General features: G+C 44.6%; 1 protein-coding gene across 2 annotated transcripts in view; it reads left to right on the top strand.

Annotated features, from left to right (window-relative positions):
- The window catches only part of LOC309807668 (interferon regulatory factor 6-like), a 490,462-nt gene extending 471,669 nt beyond the window's left edge, over positions 1–18,793 (top strand). The window contains exons 2-5 of one of the 2 annotated variants that reach the window (XM_082627517.1): positions 8,208–8,418; positions 9,845–9,884; positions 17,304–17,509; positions 18,550–18,787. In XM_082627517.1, the coding sequence (XP_082483643.1) occupies positions 8,412–8,418; positions 9,845–9,884; positions 17,304–17,509; positions 18,550–18,722 (426 nt within the window). In that variant the 5' untranslated portion in view covers positions 8,208–8,411 and the 3' untranslated portion in view covers positions 18,723–18,787. Of the gene's footprint in view, positions 1–8,207; positions 8,419–9,844; positions 9,885–17,303; positions 17,510–18,549 lie in introns of both variants that reach the window. The other variant, XM_082627516.1, reaches the window with a different exon arrangement.
- Positions 18,794–19,539: the final 746 nt, after the last annotated feature.

Genomic DNA, 19,539 nt, shown 5'->3' with positions numbered 1-19,539 from the left:
AAACACGACATTCCCTCTTAGGATTCACCAAGAGCCCTCTGGTAAGCCTCCTTATCAGGCTAATCTCTCAGGACAGTTTCATACTCTATACTATATTAGTTATCACAATGGCATTTTAACAGACATCTGCACTTAAAACTAAGCAATATTACTAAAATATAGCTTACATCTAAAATCAAAGAGAGTGGAAATGTAGCCAAACTTTAGTACCATATATAATCTTAAAAGTAACAGTCCAGAATCTACTATCAAAAAGAAGGTATAAAGCATTACCAGTTGACAAATCTGTGGTTTTGCTTCCTTTCTGGAAACCCTGAGAAGAAACAGGCAATGTTAAACTTTAACTACTAGTATGTAGCAATTAGGAAAAGTCTAATGATACAACTTTAAATGAACATGGCAGACTATACCGTTATAAATACATTATATTTATTGTCAAGTAAAAACTCCATATGCATTTGGACAGGTTTTGGAAGGATATGCCAAATAGATAATAAGAGACGAATGAAAAAGTCTAACAAGACCACATGACAAATACTACAGTCACACAGTAACAGGCTCTCATCCAAAAGACGGGAAATTTTGGCAAATAAAAGCCCTCGGGGTTCACCTTTTCTAGCAAATTTCTTAAGTAGACTATCCCTCTAACTGTTGATAAAGCAGCCCAAAGGGGTGGGATGAGCACTAAGATCATAACTGAGAGTCTGGACACTTAGAGAGGAACCCACAACTACCCAAACATTACTTTCCTCATGGTCATTGAATAGATAGGTGATGTCGAGGGTCCCAAGCAATTCTTTTTTTTTTTTTTTTTTTTTTTTTTTGCGCTACGCGGGCCTCTTGTTGTGGCCTCTCCCGTTGCGGAGCACAGGCTCCGGACGCGCAGGCTCAGCGGCTATGGCCCACGGGCCCAGCCGCTCCGCGGCATGTGGGATCCTCCCAGACCGGGGCACGAACCCGTGTCCCCTGCATTGGCAGGTAGACTCTCAACCACTGCGCCACCAGGGAAGCCCCCAAGCAATTATTTTTTAATTTTTTTTAACTTCTTTAATTTATTTATTTTGGCCTGCTATGGGTCTTCGTTGCTGCGCCCGGGCTTTCTCTAGTTGCGGCGAGAGGTGGCTTCTCTTGTTGCGGAGCAGGGGCTCTAGGCTCGCGGGCATCAGTAGTTGCACCACCCTGGCTCAGTAGTTGTGGCTCGCGGGCTCTGGAGTGCAGGCTCAATAGTTGTGGCGCACGGGCTTACTTGCACCGCGGCATGTGGGATCTTCCCGGACCAGGGCTCGAACCCCTGTCCCCTCCGTTGGCAGGCGGATTCTTAACCACTGCGCCACCAGGGAAGCCCCCAAGCAATTCTTTAAAAACATAGAAAACGAACACAAGCTTATAAAATCTCTGCCCAGTCGCCACACAGGAGGCGTGCCGTCTAGCATCAAACTACAGGCTCAACAAAGGGTAGGAAGACTGGCGAAGAACCCCATCTCAGGCGGGAAGCTGCCAGGATCCCCGGGCGAGCTAGGCCGGCGCCGGGGCAGCGTGGCACGCGGCGGGAGCTTCCCTGTCACTACCCCCGGGGCACCGGCGGACCAAACGCGGGGACACGCGGGCTCCCACCGGGAAAGGACGCCGGCAGCGCCGGTCCCAGCCTCGCCTCTCCATACCTGTCATAGAAGGGATGCTCCTCGCCGAAATCCCTTAGATGCTTCTTCTGCTTTTTAGTTAGGGAGTTGAGCAGCTGGCTCTGGCTCCGGCTCCGGCTCCGGCTCCGGCTCCCGCGTTTGACCATGGGGAAGACGTCAAGTCAGCCAACCTCCAAGAATCGCGTTTTTCACCTGGAAGTCGTCTCGTCAACCCACTCACGCGGGCTTGCCAACGGCGCTTTACGGCGGAAGCAGGGTGCCATAAAGCAGACCCGCTTTACGTCGCGCTTGTACGACAGGCGTGGCTGTGAGAATCAGCCTGCATAAACTGAGATGGTTGAATGCAGTGCCTTTCTATTATGCCATAATACAAATACCAACTAACATTTAAGGCTGCCGGTGCATCTCAACTCATCCTCACAACAGTAAACAAATAGGCCTTGTTAATAAGCCTGATATCGGAGATGAGAAAGCTGATGCTTACAAAAAGTTACATACACACTAGCAAGAGAGGAGATGGAAACCTAATTCTCTCTGATGCGACCACAGGCTTTTCCCACTAGGATCTGCCACGTGCGTGTGCTGTGTGAAGAATGAGGACGCAAGGCTGAGATTCCCGCCCTTACCCTACCCCCTCATTTTCTGAAAGTATTGCAAGGGCCCTTGGTAACACATCTGTTCTGGCATTTTTCATGATATAAAAGCAAAAACACATCCAGAGAGGTAAAGTGACTTTCCTAAATCACCCGGAGAGTCGATGTTAGAGAAAGCAGTCAAACTCAATAAAGTGTCTCAAAACTGAATTGGGGCAAATTGGGATGGAAAACTTTTAAAGGGTAAGTAACTTTTCTATATCTGGGTCGTGGTGGTGGTTACACCTGGTATACAATTACCAAAATTAATCAAACTGTACCTTTGAAATTGGTACATTTTAATGCAAGTAAATAATAATCTCAATAAAGAGGTCAAAACAGCGCAACTGGACTTAATACTCTAGAGACAGGCAGAGTGTGCAGGGATACTTAAAAACCACAGGATAGGGCTTCCCTGGTGGCGCAGTGGTTGAGAGTCCGCCTGCCGATGCAGGGGACGCAGGTTCGTGCCCCAGGTCTGGGAAGGTCCCCCGTGCCGCGGAGCGGCTAAGCTCGTGAGCCATGGCCGCTGAGCCTGCGCGTCCGGAGCCTGGGCTCCGCAACGGGAGAGGCCACAACAGTGAGAGGCCTGCGTACCGAAAACAAATAAACAAACAAACAAAACATGAAAAAGTCTCCAAAGTCTTTTGGAGGTGGGCAGCATCAGTAGCGAATCGGCTGCTCCAGGAAGTCGTCAGAAAGGAAGATTTAATGTCCTTGTCACCCATACAGACATCACTGTGATTTCGCTGAAGTCCAAATCGGTTCACATAACCCCCTTGCTTGAAATCCTTTAAGGGTTCCTCACCTTACATGGGATTGGGCCTCAATGCCCCAACAAGGCATGCAAGGCCTTTAGTGGGCTGAATCCTCACCTGTCCGTCTCTCCAACCTCTCTACTCCCACCCACCCACCTCAGCAACAGGGTCCACAGACAGTTCTCCAAACACATCTTTCCACCTTGCTCATGCTATTCCCTCTCCCTGGAACCTTCTTTCCCAGGAAACCCTGACTCAGTGCATCCTCTGTGCAACTCCCCATGACCTTTCCTCTCTCCTCCACAGCAAGAGGAGCTTCTTTATCTTCTGGGTTCCTAAAACCCTTTGTAGACACCCTTCTAATCTAGCCCATGACAACATAATTATTTGTTAATTGCTTTGTCTCCCCCAACTAGACTATGAGGTCTTTCAAGGGGAAAGCCTGAGGTCTGAGCTTTTTAAATCATTAATGCCTAACATTATGACAGGAACATGGTAACTGTTTAGAAAATGTTTGATAAATGAATGAAGGTTTGCCTGCTAAGCCTCTGCCAGAAAAATGTGAAAAACAGAATGTAGTTACACCAACATTCCACTAGAGAGAGGGAGGTAAAACTTTATCCCCTCTAGTGTAGCATTTTAGCCTTGTTCTCAGTCAGGTGAATATAATCTGATAAAATATTTCAGTTTTAGGCTAGGCCTAATATAAAACAACCTCTGATAAGCTTGAGGAAACATAATTATTACAGGTCACTCTATGCCAGGCTCTGGGTTTGACAATGGATAGTTCTTCTGGGTACAGATGAATAGAAAGTGTAGGCACTATATATAATAGTGTTTTGCATTTTCAAGTTATGTAGAGTGCATTGAAATACATTACAAAGCTTTTCTCTTTTCAGACATAATCTCGTTATCTAAAACATGTTCCACCTAGAAAACTCATTGCTCCTTACACAATAAACGCTGTGGAATCCGATGACTACCCAGCTCTCTAATTTCCTGTTGCCCTATATCCCTCATACCCTGTCTTGAACACACACACATGCTGTTCATGAATTCAGCTGAAACAACTCATACAGCCTAAAATCTAGAATCTAGATTAATCTCAAGTTCAATACCGATGTTCAATGAGCGTGACAGGCTGACAAACGCTCAAAGGCAGCAGATGACCCTCCCCCACCGGCCCCCAACCCCCAGCAGCACCAAAACTCTGACTGAGCTGCTTCCTTAGCACCCAGCATCTATCAGTTTAGCATTTATCACAGTGTATCGTAAGAGTCTGCATACTTATCCATACTTGGATGAGGCTGAGGGCTCCTTGAAGAGGCTGGAATGGATCTTATTCTTTCCCCCAGCCTCAGCTACTAGCACAGCACCTGGCACGTGGTGTTTAGTACATTTTTTTTAATGAATAAACAAGCTCATTTCATTATACAGGTAGCGAGAGACTGATTTCTGCCAGCACTCTCAGGAAGAGGCTGGATGGCTTTGGGGTGTATACAGACATGTATGCATACATGTGGTGGAGGAGACTGTCTGATTTGAGGCATCTAGGAGGAGACAGATGTGTGGGTGCACACACACCTTCCCCAGAATCTTCCCAAATCAGTAGCTGAGGTGTCGGAGCTTTCATAATTAGAGAGTCATACCTTTGGATTATTTATGGCTCCCTGTCAACATATCTTGAACACATGTGCCCTTGTTACCACTTATATTATCACATAAATTTCAAAACTCAAACTTCCCCAGCATCTGATCTGTATCCTCAAATTGTGCTCCTTCCCCACCTTCCCATTGCTGCTCTGTTGAGAATCTCAGATAGACTCCTGTTTACTTCCTGTGGTTTGTATTAGGACATAGTTTGTCTTTTCAAATACATCACTATATGTCAAATAAGCTCTTTCAAATCATGTACACCATAATACTTGCAAGGGATTAAAACACATCAATTTGTATAATTCCATGAGTTCATAATGATACTAAAAATTAAAAAAAAAACTTGATTGGTCAACCTGAGAAGATCCAGTGAATTGACTCCTTGTGTTGAAAATTAGTAAATGAAGGGAGAGAATCAAGCATTTCTTCTGCTTTTCCTATACAAACAGTACCACTGGGTAAGCAAAATTTAGGGGAAGGAAAAGCTTGCTTTCATAGAAATAGTCCAGCAAGTAAGTGAAGAAGAAATGATAGAATTAGAATATCACCTCATGAGAGAATTAGAATGTGACCTCTAATGAATTCACGAATTTATACATTGACTACCAATGACTGGTAACATCACAAAATGAAAGACAACCAGACGGTATACGCCTCCTGATGGAAGTCTAAAATATCAGCTATAATGAAATCTGATCAAAGTTCTAAATCCCACAATGTATTCGCGAGAGACACAGAGAACAGCAGAACATGTTCAACTAACAGTGTAAAAAAAAAAAAAAAGACGACATTTATGAGACAATCAGAAATCTGAATACTGACTGGTTACATGATGATATTAAATAATTGTTATCATCTTTTTTTTTTTAGGTGAAATAGTGCCATTGTAGCTATGTTAAAGAAAGAACCCTTATCTTTTAGATATTTAGAAATAAATATTTACAGATAAAATAATACAATGTCTGGGATTTGCTTCAAAAATAATACGGGGGGGGAGTTAGGGGTAGTGGGTGGGCATACCTTGCATTGAAGCCGAGGGATGGGAACATGGGAGTGTATTATACTGTTTTGTCTACTTTTGTATATACTTGAAATTTTCCAAAGAAAAAGTTTTTAATAAAGAAAAACTAACACTTTTCTGAATATTCTGACCATCTTGTCTTAAGGGACAGCCACCCCCCTCCCACCCCTTGAGATCGTTATCCTAGGGAGTCTCCCCGAATTGAAAATACCCAAGTAACATTAATTCATCAGCCTCTCTTTACAAACTAGTATAAAAGATTATTTCCTGGATTGTTTTTACCCCTGAAAATACTGAGTCCCTGAGGGCAAAGGGCAAAGACAACCCTGCAGGAGGGAAAAGGAAGGGCTGAGCGTGAGAAGAAGAAAGGGAAGAACAAATTTTGCCTTTATTACAATTTTCCCAGGGCCTTCACTAGTTGGCACATGCATCTTCTTTGTGTGGGTTTTACTAAGAGAACTTTCACTGGAGACATGAAAAATATGTTTCAATTCCGAACTCTCAGGTTAAAATTTCACAAAGCATCCCCTTTTATGTTGTCAAAGGCTAATATAAATATTTTCAGAAGCGGGCTCAGTGAGCCAATGATGAGAGCACTTGGGTGGAGCTAGGGCACAGTTGTGTCTGAACCTGGGAACAGTCCAGACCTGTCCATAGGACTACAATGACATGGAAAGCAGGAGAGAGTAAAGAGTCACATCAAGTGCTCAAGAGTATAGCTTTTTATAGCAGATCTCTGGAAGAACACCAAGAAACTGGTTGCCTCTGGGGAGGGAAGCTGGGGCACTTGGAATAGGGTGGGAGGAGAAAAAACATTGTATGACTTTATTGTCATAGCCAGGTTATACTGTGGATGGTGCCTTAGAATGTATGATGACATTTGCAAACAGCCTTTTGTTTACGTAAGTGACTGTACTTTTTATCTTGAAATGAGACAGAAGACACATGTCTGTTTGTTTCTGGGTTCGTTGGCTGGGCCATCTGCTGGCACTACCTGCTGTTTGCATATTTTCTTGATACTCCCTCCCTTTGCCTCCGTACGCCACCCTAAGCTCCCAGAATCTAATTAGGAGTAGATGGTCCCCAGAACGACAATACTAGGATTTTAATAGTTGTAGTGCGACTTCTATAGTTGTGACATGGTATTGGACAAAGCTCCAATTCTCTCACAGACGCTCCTCTAAGAGCAGAGGCAGTGAACACTATCTTTGATGGCTCCTATTTTACCTTAAATATTCAGGTGAATTCTGTGGTTTATGATTGACATTGTAAGTTACTATTAGAAAAAAAGTGTCTCTGTGTTTATCCTGTGGTTTTTGTTTTGTTTTGTTTTTTCGGTACGCGGGCCTCTCACTGTTGTGGCCTCTCCCGTTGCGGAGCACAGGCTGCGGACGCGCAGGCTCAGCGGCCATGGCTCACGAGCTTAGCCGCTCCGCGGCACGGGGGACCTTCCCGGACTGGGGCACGAACCCGCGTCCCCTGCATCGGCAGGCGGACTCTCAGCCACTGCGCCACCAGGGAAGCCCTATCCTGTGGTTTTTAAGTATCCCTGCACACTCTGCCTGTCTCTAGAGTATTAAGTCCAGTTGCGCTGTTTTGACCTCTTTGTTTATTGAGATTATTATTTACTTGCATTAAAATGTACCAATTTCAAAGGTACAGTTTGATTAATTTTGGTAACTGTATACCAGGTGTAACCACCACCACGACCCAGATATAGAAAAGTTACTTACCCTTTAAAAGTTTTCCATCCCAATTTGCCCCAATTCAGTTTTGAGACACTTTATTGAGTTTGACTGCTTTCTCTAACATCGACTCTCCGGGTGATTTAGGAAAGTCACTTTACCTCTCTGGATGTGTTTTTGCTTTTATAACATGAAAAATGCCAGAACAGATGTGTTACCAAGGGCCCTTGCAATACTTTCAGAAAATGAGGGGGTAGGGTAAGGGCGGGAATCTCAGCCTTGCGTCCTCATTCTTCACACAGCACATGCATGTGGCAGATCCTAGTGGGAAAAGCCGGTGGTCGCATCAGAGAGAATTAGGTTTCCATCTCCTCTCTTGCTAGTGTGTGTGTAACCTTTTGTAAGCATCAGCTTTCTCATCTCCAGTATCAGGCTTATTAACAAGGCCTATTTGTTTACTGTTGTGAGGATGAGTTGAGATGCACCGGCAGCCTTAAATGTTAGTTGGTATTTGTATTATGGCATAATAGAAAGGCACTGCATTCAACCATCTCAGTTACTACACGTTTATGCAGGCTGATTCTCACAGCCAAAACAGACGCACAAAGTACACCCACCCATTTACCCACCTGGGGAAGCTCGAAGCCTCCCTGCCTGCCTGCCTTACGGGGCTCAGAGAAAAGCTGCGCATGCGTGCGCGTGCTTCCAAAGAGCCTCGCTCGGGGGCGGAATGGGAAACAGGAAGTTCTAACGCCTGTCGTACAAGCGCGGCGTAAAGCGGGTCTGCTTTACGGCACCCTGCTTCCGCCGTAAAGCGCCGTTGGCAATCCCGCGTGAGTGGGTTGAGGAGACGACTTCCAGGTGAAAAACGCGATTCTTGGAGGTTGGCTGACTTGACGTCTTCCCCATGGGCAAACGCGGGAGCCGGCGCCGGAGCCGGAGCCAGAGCCAGCTGCTCGACTCCCTAACTAAAAAGCAGAAGAAGCATCTAAGGGATTTCGGCGAGGAGCATCCCTTCTATGACAGGTATGGAGAGGCAAGGCTGGGACCGGCCCTGCCGGCGTCCTTTCCCGGTGGGAGCCCGCGTGTCCCCGCGTTTGGTCCGCCGGTGCCCCGGGGGTAGTGACAGGGCAGCTCCCGCCGCGTGCCACGCTGCCCCGGCGCCGGCCTAGCTCGCCCGGGGATCCTGGCGGCTTCCCGCCTGAGATGGGGTTCTTCGCCGGTCTTCCTACCCTTTGTTGAGCCTGTAGTTTGATGCTAGACGGCACGCCTCCTGTGTGGCGACTGGGCAGAGATTTTATAAGCTTGTGTTCGTTTTATATGTTTTTTTTTTAATTTTTATTTATTTATTCATGGCTATGTTGGGTCTTCGTTTCTGTGCGAGGGCTTTCTCTAGTTGCGGCAAGTGGGGGCCACTCCTCATCGCGGTGCGCGGGCCTCTCACTATCGCGGCCTCTCTTGTTGCGGAGCACAGGCTCCAGACGCACAGGCTCAGTAATTGTGGCTCACGGGGCCAGTTGCTCCGCGGCATGTGGGATCCTCCCAGACCAGGGCTCGAACCCGTGTGCCCTGCATTGGCAGGCAGACTCTCAACCACTGCGCCACCAGGGGAGCCCCGTTTTATATGTTTTTAAAGAATTGCTTGGGGGCTTCCCTGGTGGCGCAGTGGTTAAGAATCCGCCTGCCAACGGAGGGGACAGGGGTTCGAGCCCTGGTCCGGGAAGATCCCACATGCCGCGGTGCAAGTAAGCCCGTGCGCCACAACTATTGAGCCTGCACTCCAGAGCCCGCGAGCCACAACTACTGAGCCAGGGTGGTGCAACTACTGATGCCCGCGAGCCTAGAGCCCCTGCTCCGCAACAAGAGAAGCCACCTCTCGCCGCAACTAGAGAAAGCCCGGGCGCAGCAACGAAGACCCATAGCAGGCAAAAATAAATAAATTAAATAAGTTTAAAAAAATGAAAAAAAAATTGCTTGGGACCCTCGACATCACCTATCTATTCAATGACCATGAGGAAACTAATGTTTGGGTAGTTGTGGGTTCCTCTCTAAGTGTCCAGACTCTCAGTTATGATCTTAGTGCTCAACCCACCCCCTTTGGGCTGCTTTATCAACAGTTAGAGGGATAGTCTACTTAAGAAATTTGCTAGAAAAGGTGAACCCCGAGGGCTTTTATTTGCCAAAATTTCCCATCTTTTGGATGAGAGCCTGTTACTGTGTGACTGTAGTATTTGTCATGTGGTCTTGTTAGACTTTTTCATTCGTCTCTTATTATCTATTTGGCATATCCTTCCAAAACCTGTCCAAATGCATATGGAGTTTTTACTTGACAATAGATATAATGTATTTATAACGGTATAGTCTGCCACGTTCATTTAAAGTTGTATCATTAGACTTTTCCTAATTGCTACATACTAGTAGTTAAAGTTTAACATTGCCTGTTTCTTCTCAGGGTTTCCAGAAAGGAAGCAAAACCACAGACTTGTCAACTGGTAATGCTTTATACCTTCTTTATGATAGTAGATTCTGGACTGTTACTTCTAAGATTATATATGGTACTAAAGTTTGGCTACATTTCCACTCTCTTTGATTTTAGATGTAAGCTATATTTTAGTAATATTGCTTAGTTTTAAGTGCAGATGTCTGTTAAAATGCCATTGTGATAACTAATATCGTATAAAGTATGAAACTGTCCTGAGAGATTAGCCTGTTAGAACCTGTTAAGGAGGCTTACCAGAGGGCTCTTGGTGAATCCTCAGAGGGAATGTCATGTTTGCTTAACATAAAATAGAGTGCAAAATCATCAAAGGTCTTATTTCATTACCACAGACTCAGAAATAAAGTACACTTTTTTGTTGTAAGTTTTCCTGTTGCTCCTTTAAAGGTGCCAAATGTCTGACACATAGGTTAGATCGCCTTATAACCTAAAGCTCCATGTGTTTAGTTTGCTGTCTTCCCATGTGGAACATGAGCAGTTCAAAGAAGAGGAAGCGCTTCTAGAATCATAGCTAGATTAGCTGTTTTAAACAAATTTGGTGCTAGGTCTGGTTGAATAGATAGGGTTGCATATTTGCAGAAAAGCTAGTTTTTATTTAGAAAAGTCTGAACTTGGTTCCACTGTGGGCCTGATGATAGTCGTGGGGCAGCAACAAGAACAGTATAAGTTTTGTTTTTAAAATCCCCATTTTCCTTTTAGTCAGAGAGTTTATAGATACTTCAAGTTCTGAAAGTGAAGCATAGAGTGAACCAGAACAAGTTTCTGGTTACAACAGACTACTTGCCACATTAAAGGATGTCTCCAAGGAAGATGAGGAGGAGGAAGAGGAAGAAGACAGTGTTCTAGATGAGACAGAAATGAATCTTGAAGATGGCGATAGTGACGTCATTGTGGAGGAAGAGATGGCAGTAGAGTCCACTGACATGCACAAGAGTAAGTGTCTTTGATGTGGGTTTATCATCTTTGCAGGGACCACAGACAGATTGCCCCAGGGGCAGGGTGCCTTGTACCACAGAGCTGGGTGAAAGCACATGGATTCAAAGCAGAGATTCTTAACATTGTTGGGCTCTGTGATATCTTCAAGAATCTGATGAAAACACAGGACCCTGTGGCCATAAAAATGCAGAAATGACATTTTTGCTTATGATTTCCAGGATTTCATCAATCCTACTTCAAATTCCCCTGATTGGGAGGAAAGGGAACATAATTCTGTTTTTGTAATGGTCTCAATTTATGAAAGAGATGATTGTTCCTGCCTTAGAGGAACCAAGTTGAATGGAAGATAGACATAAAATATACAAAACTTTTCAAGCATCAAATCTGAATGGAACCGATAAATAAATATAAGGTGTTAAAGAGATGCAAAGTGGTCACATGCTGCCAGGGTGAATGAGGGGAGGCTTCAGAGAAGAGCTGGGACTGAAAGCTTAAAGGAACTCTGTCTCTCTCAGACGTCTAGGGGACTATTTTTTAAAAAATTATTATTAATTTATTTATTTTTGGCTGCATTGTGTCTTTGTTGCAGTGCGCCGGCTTCTCACTGTGGTGGCTTCTCTTGTTGTGGAGCATGGGCTCTAGGCACGTGGGCTTCGGTAGTTGTGGCACACGGGCTCAGTAGTTGTGGTTCACGGGCTCTAGAGCACAGGCTCTGTAGTTGTGGCGCACGGGCTTAGTTGCTCGGCGGCATGTGGGATCTCCCCAGACTAGGGCTTGAAACCACGTCCCCTGCATTAGCAGGCGAATTCTTAACCACTGTGACACCAGGGAAGTCCCCATAGGTGACTTTTAATTTAACTTTAAAATCAACTTTATTGAAGTATGAATTACATTCAACAAGGTGTACCCATTTTAAGCATGTAATTTGATAAGTTTTGACAAATGTGTATATCTCTATTGTCATCGCCAAAGTCAAGATACAGAACACTTCCAATACCTGCAAAAAGTTCCTTCTTGTCTTTTTACAGTCAGTTTCCCAGGCCTGGCATCAGGCAACCACTAACGTGCTTTCTTTCACTATGTATTAGTGTTTCCTATTCTAGAAATTCATATGAATGGAAGCATACAATAAGTACCCTGTTGCACGTGGCTTCTTTGGCTCCTCATGTTGTTGTGACTCATCCGTGTAGCTCATATTAGTAATTCATTTCTTTTTATTACTGGAATAGTAGTCCATTGTCTGAATATATCTGGGTAACTTTTTATATTCTATTATCTTAATGCCTACTTGCCTTACTGTATTTTTTTCTATACTTTAAGGTGTCACACACCATTCTTAGTATTTTCATTCATCACTTGTACTCGGATACAAAAATCATTGCCTCAGACTTAGGGATTGTTTTAATTTTGTTGGTTTTCCAGTTTTCTTTCATGTTTTAGGTTTTTAAAAATGAAAAGTTTGGCTTTTTAAATTATAAAAGTAATATACATTTACCGTAAAAATTTAAGAGGGTAATATAGTTAACGTATATCTCCTCCACCCTGGGATGAACACCTTTAACATTTTATAGAACCTTCCAGACTACTTTTTTATGGATATATGAGTGAATATATATTTGTGTGTGTGTGCATAATGGCCTCATACATTTCTGTAAGTTACTTTTTTCTTTAATAATATAACGTGTGTAACTGTGGGTTACTGCCGCTAGAACCCTGGTGTCCAAACTCCCAGGCCAAATCTCCTTCTACTACATTACACTACCATGGGGAGGTTTAAAAAAGAAAGGGAAAGTATGAAGGGTGATTTTTCCATAAATTAAATCCACTTGAAAAGGCGCATTTGGAGAGTCAGAGAGTACTGATATTGTTAGAAAGAAGAAAGGTTTAAAAGCTGGTTAAATCTCATTTTTAAAAAATCCATATGTACCACATTGTAAAAAAGAGAAGGAAGACGGCATTCATGATTACTGGGCTGGCAGGGTAGGGGACAGTTGCATGCTGGGGGTGGCTCTCGTACTGGCTCTTCCACTCTTCACACTTGTGCTCGGCCAGGGCCAGGGACCGCTGAGGGAGATCAGAGGAGAGGGTGGTGCCTTGGGGGTTCCAGGGGGTTGTGCAGCTGGCTCCCTTGCCACCCAGGCTGCCCCAGGGTTCCCAGCCCCAAGGGTTATGGAGCATCCCCACACCTGTTTGCTCTGCAGTTGCTGTCCTGCACGCATTTTCTCCTCCAGCACTTTCTGCGGTGTCTCCTTGGCCTTCTGCTCATAGCTGTTTTTCTGGTCTTCCATCTGTAAAAGCAACTTATTCATTCCCCAAGAAGTGTATTTCTGTAAATTTGAGGCAATTCAACAAATACACATTGACCTACTGTGTGCTAAAGCCTGAGCAGGGATACAGAAATGAAACGAAATTGGTCCTTGCCCACAGGGCAGAGATGTCAGTAATCTGGTGGACCTTCTTCCAGGCTGGAGGCAGGCAGGGAGAGTCCCTCAGGTGATGTGAGAGGTGAGTGGGGATAAAAAACTGCCCTGGGCATGCTGGGCATTCTCCCCTAGGCCTTCCACAGGCATTTGAAATCCGACATTTCCAAAGGGAAATCATCTTTCTAAACCTGCTCCTATCTCAGTGGTCAGCATCACCCCCCACCCAGTCTCCCAAACCCTAAACCAGGGAATCATCCTTGATTTCTCTCTCACCTTCTTCAAAGACTCAGTTCCTCATCAAGCTCTGTCAAGTCAGCGTCTTTAATGGCTCCTTCGTTACCTGTATCCTCTATCCCTACCGCCACCTCCTTAGTTCAGACCCTAGTGACACTATTATATGGATTATATAGAGACTATGTGTTATCTTCATGCCTTGCCTCCCTCCAAACCCTTTTCAGTCCTGCAGCTAGAGGGTTCTTTCTAAAACTTAAATCTGATCCCATCACAACCTGCTTAAATCTCTCAGTGGTTCTCAGTGTTCTAAGAATCAGGTCCAAACCCCTTGGCATGGTTCCTACTTACAAGCCCAGACTTTGATCTCATGCTGCCTCCACGCAAGCTGAACTGCTTGTAGGCCCCCTAAGCACTGTGCTTTTCAGCCTCTGCCTTTGCCCATAAAGCTTCTTCTGCTTAGAGTATCGTGACCCACGCTTCTCACCTGGTTAACTTCTGCCCATGTTCAAGATTCAGCCCTAGAATCATAAATTCCGATAAACTTGGCCAACCATACCTACCCCCTGACTCTTTATGGATTAGGCAGTTTTACTGGTGTTCACATAGTATCTATATTTCTGATCTGTTGACTCATCTGTCTCCTTTAAGGGATTGTAAACTCCTTTGAGGCAGGGAGCATTTTTATTTTTGTATTTTTTGTATTTTATTTATTTATTTATTTATTTATTATTAGTTTCTGCTTTATAACAAAGTGAATCAGTTATACATATACATCTGTTCCCACATCCCTTCCCTCATGCATCTCCCTCCCTCCCACCCTCCCCATCCCACCCCTCCAGGCGGTCACAAAGCACCGAGCTGATCTCCCTGTGCTCTTCGGCTGCTTCCCACTATCTATCTACCTTACATTTGGTAGTGTATATATGTCCATGCCTCTCTTTCGCTTTGTCACAGCTTACCCTTCCCCCTCCCCATATCCTCAAGTCCATTCTCAAGTAGGTTTGTGTCTTTATTCCCGTTTTACCCCTAGGTTCTTCATGACATTTTTTTTTAATTCCATATATATGTGTTAGCATACGGTATTTGTCTTTCTCTTTCTGACTTACTTCACACTGTATGACAGACTCTAGGTCTGTCCACCTCATTACAAATAGCTCAGTTTCGTTTCTTTTTATGGCTGAGTAATATTCTGTTTTATATATGTGCCACATCTTCTTTATCCATTCATCCGATGATGGACACTTAGGTTCTTTCCATCTCCGGGCTATTGTGAATAGAGCTGCAATGAACATTTTGGTACATGTCTCTTTTTGAATTATGGTTTTCTCAGGGTATATGCCTAGTAGTGGGATTGCTGGGTCATATGGTAGTTCTATTTTTAGTTTTTTAAGGAACCTCCATACTGTTCTCCATAGTGGCTGTACCAATTCACATTCCCACCAGCAGTGCAAGAGGGTTCCCTTTTCTCCACACCCTCTCCAGCATTTATTGTTTCTAGATTTCTTGATGATGGCCATTCTGATTGGTGTGAGATGATATCTCATTGTAGTTTTGATTTGCATTTCTCTAATGATTAATGATGTTGAGCATTCTTTCATGTGTTTGTTGGCAGTCTGTATATCTTCTTTGGAGAAATGCCTATTTAAGTCTTCTGCCCATTTTTGGATTGGGTTGTTTGTTTTTTTGCTATTGAGCTACATGAGCTGTTTATAAATTTTGGAGATTAATCCTTTGTCAGTTGCTTCATTTGCAAATATTTTCTCCCATTCTGAGGGTTGTCTTTTGGTCTTGTTTATGGTTTCCTTTGCTGTGCAAAAGCTTTGAAGTTTCATTAGGTCCAATTTGTTTATCTTTGTTTTTATTTCCATTTCTCTAGGAGGTGGGTCCAAAAGGATCTTGCTGTGATTTATGTCATAGAGTGTTCTGCCTATGTTTTCCTCTAAGAGTTTGATAGTTTCTGGCCTTACATTTAGGTCTTTAATCCATTTTGAGCTTATTTTTGTGTATGGTATTAGGGAATGATCTAATCTCATACTTCTACATGTCCCTATCCAGTTTTCCCAGCACCACTTATTGAAGAGGCTTTCCTTTCTCCACTGTACATTCCTGCCTCCTTTATCAAAGATAAGTTGACCATATGTGCGTGGGTTTATCTCTGGGCTTTCTATCCTGTTCCATTGATCTATCTTTCTGTTTTTGTGCCAGTACCACACTGTCTTGATTACTGTAGCTTTGTAGTATAGTCTGAAGAGGGAGCATTTTTTAAAAAATAAAATTATTTTTGTAGGCTTGGGGATCTGAACAATATTCAGTAAAGTCAAGTTTTAAAAATTAATACATTTGTATTTTTAGAATTTCTCCTGGCTTCAAGGTCCAAAAGAAAAAGACACAAAAGCAGCTTTGCAAATTCACTGGGGGTCTTGCCTTTCCAGTGCTTTTCATTTTTACGCCCTGTGATTTTTGGGAAAGCAGGAGCCTTTTACTGTCGATTCTGGGTTACCCAACTGGGTAAGAGATAGTCTAGATAATGCAGATTTAGAGTTCAATATCAAATCATTTCCATTTAGCTTTGGAGTCATCTGAAAATTTGGATTTAAATGTTGAGTGGGTCTTATGTTCTTGGAATTGTCATTAGAAACCAGATACAGGAGTTACTGGTTGAGATCATACATGGTTATGTCCAGGTTATTGGACTTAACCATGCTGGTCACTGACCAGCTTTATCCCCCTTTGAAAACGAGTAGACTGGCATTCTGGATTATATGTCAGTCTCTTATGAGCTTGGTTGGCATTACTGAAAAAATAAAAGTTGTGGATCTGCAAACCCATAGACTATATAGGCTATGTTCCCCTGCAGAATTCTAACTACATGGCCACCTTATCTTCCTAACATCAAGTGGGAGCAGTCTGGCCGGTCCATCTCGTTCTCTTGATCTTGAGTCCTCTGCAAAAGACATCCCCCTTTTCTGCACCAGCACATACGTCACAGCCCTGAAGAAAGTGTAGACATCTGAGATACGTTAACAGTGGGGGAGGGCTGATATCCCGTGAACAGACACATAAATGCCTGTTAGACCTGGAAATTGAAAACCAGAGAGGCGGGGCCACACTGGTTTTGGCCCAGGCCACCAGCCCCTGGTGTTCCCAGCAAAATGTTCCCAATGTGGGAGTTTGAGGAAGCAGGGAAAGGCAGGTGGTGTGAGTTTATTAGGACTTGAGGCCCTCAGCCTCGCACCGAGGCCAGCTGAACCCCCAGAGCGTGCTTCCTGCCCTCCTATGGGCTGCTACTCCTAAAGGTACTTGGTTTCAACAGTTATTTGTGCATCAGGTTAAAGACTGAAGGGAGAGGGAACTGCAAGCCTAAATTCTTCATATCATACGCCACCTCCCTTTCTCTTCTTATTATATAAGCAATTCATGTGAAAAACAAATAAGGCAAACAAACCAGAACAAAATTACCTGAAATCTTGCTATCCAAAAGTTACCATTAGTATTTTGGTGTATACTTGTTCCAGATTTTTCTTTATTTTCAACCCTTCATTAAGGCCATTGTAGTGTTGACAGATGATGTTGGCACAAGCACTTGAGATGAGGCTCCTCTTTTTAAAATACTGTATTTGCATTTGGTTTAATTTCTCTCAGGCCCTGCCTTGCCTGGTCCCCAGCGTGGTGTTTTCTGCTGCAGTCTCTAAATTGGAGTTGGGGTGATGGGGCGGTCAGGCAGGGCTGTGTGTATCTGTGTCTGTACGAGGGAGGGCGGGCACACCTTCCAGTGTTTCTGGGCAACAAGCAGGCACTCACTGCAGTTTCCTATCCCTCAGGCCTGGGCTGTGGAGACAGGGGAAGTACCAGGAAGGGGTGGACGACCCCGACCCAGCTAAATGGAAGGCCCAGCTCCGCTGTGCGCTCAACAAGAGCAGGGAATTCAACCTGATGTACGACGGCACCAAGGAGGTGCCCATGAACCCAGTGAAGATATATCAAGTGTGTGACATCCCCCAGCCCCAGGGCTCTATCATTAACCCAGGTGAGGCCCCAGCTGCTGGGGAGAAGGTGGACAGTGTGCCAGGTTCCGGGCTGGACCCTTAAAGCGATAGTCGACTTGAAAGTCGCCTCGCTTACAAGGTTGAAGACTGGTAAATAAAGCAAGAAATGCTGCCCCTAGAAAGAACCCAGAGAACAAAAGATATAAACTCAGCACTGTCTTCCTGCCCACCCAGTGGAACAGTAAAGCATTAGAAAGAAGAGGGGGTATTGAGTTCTATAAAAAATAACTTCTCTTGGGACTCAACACTGAGAAGAGAGGCCAGGTAGTTTAGAAGAAGGAGGGCTTAAAACTTAGAAGGTCTGAGTTATAAACCTCGGTCTTTCCATTTCACTACTTGTGGGACATTGAATCAAGTCATTCAACGTTTTGAGCCTCAGCTTCTTCCACTATAAAATCTGGGTTCTCATCTTTCCTGCGTATTTCAAAGGCTGTTCTAAGAATCAATTGCCATGACATCAGGAAGGCTATTAAGTGCTCTTTATAAATGATGGGTAAGTGATCATTTAATTTGTATGGTATTTTTCCTAGGAGAATACCACCTGATCCCTATATTTACTCAATGTTTAGCCAGTTCCGACTAAGAGCCAGATAATTTAGACTTGACCTCCAGTGAATCTAGTGAGGCTCTGCCATGAGGGAAGGGTCTGTCTTCACAGTAAGCTTATAAAGGAGAGAAGCTGTGCTCCTTGGGTCCTTAGAAGGGATGCGAATGTGTAGAAAGGGGTTTAGAGTAGGAATTAAAAGATTCCTAGGAGAAGGGAGCAGGGTCTGCAGCTCCTGGATAGGGGAGGGGATGAGAGCTTGCACTGGGGCTCCGTAGGAGGAGCTGGGAGTGGGGTGAACACCCTTGGTTCCCACTCTTTGGCACTGAGGGTGCACACTGAACCCAAGGAACCTCTGTGCTGGCAGTGCCTAGCTTGAACAGTGGGTCAGCTGCAGGGATGACAGTGCAACGTGAGCACCTCACTTTTGACCTTTGTGTGTGTGTGTGTGTGTGTGTGTGTGTGTTTCTCGGGTAGGATCCACTGGATCTGCTCCTTGGGATGAGAAAGATAATGATGTGGATGAAGAAGATGAGGAAGATGAGCTGGACCAGTCACAGCACCACGTTCCCATCCAGGACACCTTCCCCTTCCTGAACATCAATGGTGAGTGGGGTGGGGGGTGGGACCGAGGCATGGAGAGGATGTAAGGGGCTTTGATTTTGCAAGCGTTGACACCATATCCACCATTGCACTGGGAGCAGCGACCAGGCCCTGGGGCCAGGCTGCCAGTCTGTTAGCAAGTCGGAGTCATAGGCAAAGGAACTCCGTAGGCATAGTTATCCCAGTGGGGTGGCTTCTAGGCAGAGAGAGCATCTTCTGAATCTTATGTGATAATTCAGAGAAATTAAAAAATGAAATTCATTCTCAATCCCGCATACAAATACACAAGCTGTTACAAATTTTGCTGATTTCCTTCAGGCCAAGTGCAGGGATCCTTTTCGTGAATTGTAGGCAAACTCTTCTGCTATTTCCCTTGGTACAAATTTTCTGTCACTGCCTTAACAGCCTCTGCTAAGGCTGTATCGTGGGAAACTTGTGGCTCTACAGCTCTTAATACTAGGCTCTGATAAAATTTCTCTACTAGAGACTTTTATCTTTTTTAAATTAATTAATTAGTTAATTTATTTTTTGTGGTACGCGGGCCTCTCACTGTTGTGGCCTCTCCCATTGCGGAGCACAGGCTCCGGATGCGCAGGCTCGGCGGCCATGGCTCACGGGCCCAGCCGCTCCGCGGCATGTGGGATCTTCCCGGAACGGGGCACGAACCCGTGTCCCCTGCATCGGCAGGCGGACTCTCAACCACTGCGCCACCAGGGAAGCCCTATCTTGTTTTTAAATTGACTTTTTGAATTCAGCTTCCCAGGAAAGATGCGTTTAGAGGTTGGAGGGTCCCTGTGAGACAGAGCAGGTACTGCACCTCCCATTGCACGTTCTGAGGACGCTCAACCACAAGGTGAACTGCTC

This window comes from Mesoplodon mirus (assembly GCF_964341445.2).
Source record: "Mesoplodon mirus genome assembly, chromosome: 7".
NCBI classification, from domain to species: domain Eukaryota; kingdom Metazoa; phylum Chordata; class Mammalia; order Artiodactyla; family Ziphiidae; genus Mesoplodon; species Mesoplodon mirus.
Note: the sequence above shows the minus strand (reverse complement) of the source record. Positions and strands in the feature narration are given on the sequence as shown.